The sequence below is a fragment of the Anarrhichthys ocellatus genome, unplaced genomic scaffold (assembly GCF_004355925.1).
Source record: "Anarrhichthys ocellatus isolate YVR2014 unplaced genomic scaffold, GSC_Weel_1.0 scaffold21, whole genome shotgun sequence".
NCBI classification, from domain to species: Eukaryota; Metazoa; Chordata; class Actinopteri; order Perciformes; family Anarhichadidae; genus Anarrhichthys; species Anarrhichthys ocellatus.
In genome coordinates this window covers 5,882,758-5,888,757 of record NW_022280051.1, presented here as the reverse complement: position 1 = coordinate 5,888,757, position 6,000 = coordinate 5,882,758, and the positions used below count along the sequence as shown (strand labels likewise).

General features: G+C 43.9%; 1 protein-coding gene across 17 annotated transcripts in view; it reads right to left on the bottom strand.

Moving 5' to 3' along the window:
- Positions 1 to 6,000, bottom strand: part of celf2 (cugbp, Elav-like family member 2) — a 166,943-nt gene that overhangs the window by 30,275 nt on the left and 130,668 nt on the right. For 10 of the 17 annotated variants that reach the window (XM_031858810.1, XM_031858815.1, XM_031858817.1 and 7 more), the window contains 2 exons: positions 5,201 to 5,249; positions 1,192 to 1,326 (listed from right to left, as the gene is read on the bottom strand). In XM_031858810.1, the coding sequence (XP_031714670.1) occupies positions 1,192 to 1,326; positions 5,201 to 5,249 (184 nt within the window). Of the gene's footprint in view, positions 1 to 1,158; positions 1,327 to 5,200; positions 5,250 to 6,000 lie in introns of all 17 variants that reach the window. The other 7 variants (XM_031858814.1, XM_031858819.1, XM_031858806.1 and 4 more) reach the window with 1 other exon arrangement.

Below are 6,000 nucleotides of genomic sequence, written 5' to 3'. Positions count from 1 at the left end.
TGGGGCTGAGGCTGAGAGAGAGAGAGAGAAAGAGAGAGAGAGAGAGGGGAAAAGAGATATATAGAGCGAACAGGAGAAGCATGCATTCACAGTGGCAACAACAGCCTCAAGATGTCGCTCCAGTTCATTCGTATTTACATCTCAAAGGGAAAACTCGCCACCTTTTGTCAGGAAGTTAAATCACTGTTGATGGTGAATTAAGTCGATTAAAGCAAGAAACATCCTGAGTGCGTACTGTACTGGACTAGAAAGCTGAGTTCTCCTGCCAGCAGAGCCTACATGTACCAGGATACATTGCGGGCCACATCGTCTCGCTAATACAGTCGCAGGCTGCATTTCTTTAGCCGTTTACTCGAGGCTCCAATAATAAACTGTCTGAATGTCCCAGACTACGTCAAATAACGCCGCTGGATGCAGGAAGAACAACAGATTTTGCAGCTGCCAACTCTTAGCTTTCTCAATATACAATTTATCGCTTCAATTACGTTTATTCACCATCAACAATCACTGGTCACTCACAGAAAAGGTGGCAAATTTTAACGCGACTCTCTCAAAACCTTGAAGGAAATCTGGGAATTTTCCAAGAAGCCGCTGGTTGAAAAACAGGATCTGAATCAATGAATTTTTATTTTTATTTTTTCAGAAAGAAAGCGGTTTAAACCAGCTGCGTCCTGACGTTTACGTCTGCCACATTTCTTTTTTTGCTGCAGGTAGACACTAATCACCAAAGTTTACAGTCAACAACATGTTCTTGTGACGGCGACAGCTCAGGAAAAACTTCTGGTAGTAAACAGTGGAGAGACGGATGGTTGAAAACGTGCAAATCAGCTCGTTATTATGCAGCAAAACACTTCTAAATCAAAGACGGAATAAATGGTTAAATAAGAAAAAGGTTGGAGTGCTGTTTTTTCTTTTAATTATTCAATAACTGGGATAAATTCCTAGATTTTTAGATACAGAACCACACAGAATAATGAGCCTTTGTTTGTTTCTCCAATAGAAACCCGCTTCAACCAGCCGGCTCTCGTCACACAGCGAGAGAGTAAAGACTTCCTGCAGGACTTTGAGTCTGAGTCGCTTCACGAGTCGACACAATGATACAGAAACAGCCGCTGGAGGCCGTTCTGGTAATAAATAAATCACATGGAGCAGCATTACGTGTGGATGGACGTGAGTCGGAGTGACACACACCTCTGCTCAGTCCGTCGGGCCCCCTGAGGATCCGGCACTCCTCGATCTGTCCGAACGCAGAGAACATGACCCGGATGTCGTTCTCGTTGCACTTCTTCGACACCATGCCGATGAACAACTTCCTGTCTTCCACCGCTGCAGAGTGGAGAAGAAGAAGAAGAAGAAAGGTGTGAATGGAGGAGAGGAGTTCACTGCACTTTTACAGCTTCGATATACAAATGTATCTCCGCCAGGCCTGTGAGGAGATCATGTGTCCAGTCCTGTGCGTGCGTGCGCTTGTCTGTCCATGGACTATCTCGCATACTACTGGACCCGTTAGCCTGATCTTCTTTTGTGCTCACTTACGACTCTATGATTAAAGAGTCGTAAGGACCACACGTTTTAATGACTCATTCAGGCAACCGGCTAATCGGCTAAGCTAAAAGCAAACATTACCTGGTCTGTTGCAGGACACATTTTGGCCTTTGTTGTGGCTGAACATCTGCAGATTAATTCCTTACCAGATATGTTATGTTCCACTAAAGTTAGGTTCGTTATGAGATAAAACAGATCCCTTGTTTCTGTTGTGCTTTGGTGCAATGTTGACTGTAAAGCAGCAGGGAGGGACAGCTGAGTGAGATTCAAATCCTCTTTGTTTGCGCGGGGAGTAGTTGAGTATTTCTTGTATTTCTTTTATGCAATATTTTCTCTGAATTGTGCATTTTGTTAAAGGAATGGTAAGATATTTTAGGAAGTTTGTTTCTACACTTTGTTGCAAAGAGTTAGATGCGAAGATCAAAGTAAAACGTGTATATTTGCAGAGAGCTAGGCTAGCTGTTTCCCTTTGTTTCCAGTCTTTGTGCTAAGCTAAGCTAACCAGCTGCTTCATATTTAACAATGTGACTCTGCAGGTATTTCCTTTGACTGCACATGTATTTGTTTGCGTATTGTTTCCCATTGCACTGGAATTCACTGCAACAATAAAATAAAATAAAACAGGGACGGAGAAAGAAAGAACAAAGAGAAAGAAATATTTTTTACACAAAGACCAAAAAAGTAAAAGATAAAACCAAAACAGAAAATGGAATGAGACAGAACAAAACACCGATCAAAAGAAACAAAGACGGAGAGGAGAGGGAGAAAAAGAGACAGAGGGAGAGAGATGAAGACAGACAGAGTTCATGTATTTCATCATGCCATCTGCGAGGCTCTGATCAATGTCTCGTTATCACTTCAACACAGACTGCTCGCTGAGACGCTCCAGCTTGTCTCCTCTCGCCCTCTTCCTCCCCTACCCTCCTTCCTTTCTTCCTTTATTGATTCTTCCTCCCTTTCTCCAGTCGTTGACACAATCCCTCCCTCTCCGGTGCAATCTCCAGGAATCCGGCTGCAGGTGTGTACGCTGAGAAGCTTGAGCTTCAGCGAGGTTCAGTGCCGAATCGCGCTGAGAGCGAAATCCTCAACGCTCGCAGAAACAATGTCAGTTTGTGTGTGTGTGTGTGTGTTTACGCGTTCCCACCGCATTCAATGTAATGCTAATCCAATTCATTTTTAATGAGGAAACTGTCAGCTCTTACCGCGAGGCGAAAGAGATAAGCGGTCTGTTGCACTCTGGGAAATCAATAGCGCACTTGTTTATTTTGCTGTTTGAATTGTTTGTGTGTTTAAAAGACAAACCGTCGGGATACGCTGCCAAGATAAGTGTTGTTTCAAAAAGCTTTAACTCCTTTGTACACAGTGTGTGTGTGTGTGTGTGTGCATCACTCCAGAGGAAGATTACCACAAGTCTAACAGCAATGTAATTAATTTACTCTGTGTCGATAGAAAAGACAGAGAGCAGATATCGTTACAATTGACTGGTTCTGTTTCTCGGACGAGGCGTGCAGGCGGAGGGACCCGATAAGACTCATGAAGCCGGCTCCGGGACGATCTGGATTCAGCTTTGCATTCTGGGAAAAAAACTGGAGCAGAACTGGCTTCCCGCTGAGCTTCTTTACACATTGAGAGGAAAGTGTAGCAAACAGAAACACAGCCACGGCACTAGACTCCTCTGTTATCACGTACATGTCTCCATCTTTTCCTCTCCTTCCATCTCCTCCACTGACTAAACTAATAAACCTCTGAGCAGCCATTCGTCGCTGTAACAGCGACTCGAACACTGGGTTTATTAAAGGTCATTACCATTAAGCGGATGGATACGTTACGTATGGTCTGCTCTATATTTCACCGTTCTGGCTGCTTTATTAAGTTCCCCCATCGTTACCCCGACGGTTATGTCTTATAAAGTCGTTTTTCGCCATATTTCAGCGGAGCGGATGATGGCTTTTATAAGGATTCCTCCACTGTCTTGCTGTCGTTTTATTGTATTCCCCCGCAGTGGACAGTCATAGAGCAGCTTGTGTCAGCCAGAAGGACTCCTCTCATGTAAAGTTATGGCAAAGCTGCTGCTTCTAGTTTTCTTTTTTTTGTATATATCAGGAAAACCTTTAAAAACTACCTGCAACTGGATTTTAATGGTCACGTCATCCAATCACGGTTTTATCCATTTGTCATATTCTGCTCAATTACTCAGCTTTAAGGGTCAGTTCAACCAAATTGCAAAAAAAAAAAATTCTCACTTAGCCATACTAATTGTTTCAGTTTCAGTTAATTTGCCAAAATGTTCAGATATCTGCTCTGCTGCAGAGATGTATTGAGCTCCTTCACCTTTCCTTTTTCTACCCGAGCTAAAAAACAACCCGTCAGCTGTGAGGTCTCAGGATTCAAAGCAGGAATTTGGTAGTTTATTAGATGTTTTTCTCGGGGCTCGGCAGCAAAACGTCTTCAAATATCCTCCCGTGAATGAAAAGCCCAAGAGGTCGAGGGGACCCCGAACATTTAGTTTGATTTTAGTATCGACGACATGCAATCTGCTGGAGGAGATCTGACAACAGCGGACAGCGAAGATGGGCCGTCTATCTAAGACATCATTGTCCGGAGGTTTGTCACCGTGACCTAAACTAGAGAATAAACTCTGCAGAGGCAGGAGAAAGAAACATACAGTGTGTGTTTTTACATTTTGGGTGAATCAAACAAAACCTCAAATTAGAAACGAAATCAGACTCAGTTTCGAGACAACGCTTGCTTTCCTCTCCCATTAAACCACAACTTTAATAACATTGTCTTTTAGTTTCCAAATGTACCTCGACTAAATATCACTGAACATAATGAACCTGACAAATCACCCTGAGTGTTATTGCTGCATCAAAACGGAGCCAATTAAAAACAGATTGGAATAATAGCGGCAACAAAATTCAAACCTTGTAAAAGTGGCTTTAAAGTAAACAGCGTCTCTGTTTTAACTTTTCTTTATATGTAAAATATATGTCAAAAAAAACTAACCCTAATGGCAAGTTCACGAGAATGGACTGGACGTACATACTTTCGGCCATCGGAGAGGCATAAACATAAATATTTATTTTATTTTGTGGTGAACTGTCCCTTTAAGGACACCGTCCGTCTCTGCTATTTACGTCCCACAGCTTCCTCGTCAGAATGACAAGAGGCTACAGGATCTGCAATATGTAGTTTGGAAACGGGGTGAACGGAGCACTGAGCAGTGTGTGACAGTGCTAGTGTGAGATACATGCATTAAAACCGAATGTGTGTGTGTGTGTGTGTGTGTGTGTGTGTACAGCGTGTTTGTATGAGCGAGCAGCCACAGGGGGAAAAGAGGCCGGTTCACCACGAGGCCAAAACGATTCAACTTTCTCCGACCTCCTTCTGAAGCACCTCAATAATTCATCACACATATAAGATATATTTATATATATATATCCCCCCCCCCCCCCCCTTTCTGTTCCTCACTTTGTCTCTCACTCAATACACACACACCCCACCTCTAGTCGAGCGGCGAGCAAACACACGGGTGAGATAGCTATTACCAAGCAAATTCAGAAAGGCTATTGATGCATGTGTGTGTGATATTGATGTGTCTGTCATTGTGTGTGTGTGTGTGTGTGTGTGTGTGTGTGTGTGTGTGGCCACTCACCGTTAGATTTCTCGCTGTCTGCAGGTTTCATCTGAATAGGGTGGTGCATCTGCAGAGACAGAAGAGAAGAACAAAATATATTAAACGCTGAACACAAACACACATATTTCAGGAGTCGCATATCCAGGTTTGGTTTAAACATTCGTTCACTTGTAGGCGTTTGCTTCTCACTCAGCCAGATGTACAATGTAATCACAAATCTGGTTCAGTAAAGGTGTTGGTGAAGCTTTGGCTTCACTCAGCAGAACCAGAGGTCGCCTGCTGTTCCTCCCCCTTTACTTCTGTTGACCCTGCTCGGACCACAACCCATCTTCACACCCAGCCTTCATTATGATCTCCACTACACACCTGTAGAGTTTCGTCACTGCTTCTCGCACGCTTGCAAAATCTGACCACAGACGTACAGAAAGAAATATAAACGTCTGGCTAGGACCAACAAGCGCCCTGCAACAGAATCCACACAGAGCACTCGCCTCTCTCTTTCTAACCCGACACACACACATGCACACAATATATAACTCCACACACACACACCTCGGCTCAGCTTCCTCTAGATCCGTTGGATCAGATTTGTCCAAAGGGAGGCTAGTTCAGGCCCACAGACGGAAGTGAGAACAGTCTCTCTTCAGCGACCCGTCGAGCCTACTGAGCCTAATAACGCCGATACTGCTGGATATAGCAGCCTCAGCTTTAGTGACGATAGCATGAGTTGTTGCGGTTGACGCTTTCAGTGCTACTCAAGGGTGGAGTTAAACTGCACCCTTTGGATTAATATTACCGTAATGTGGGCTGGACTCTCC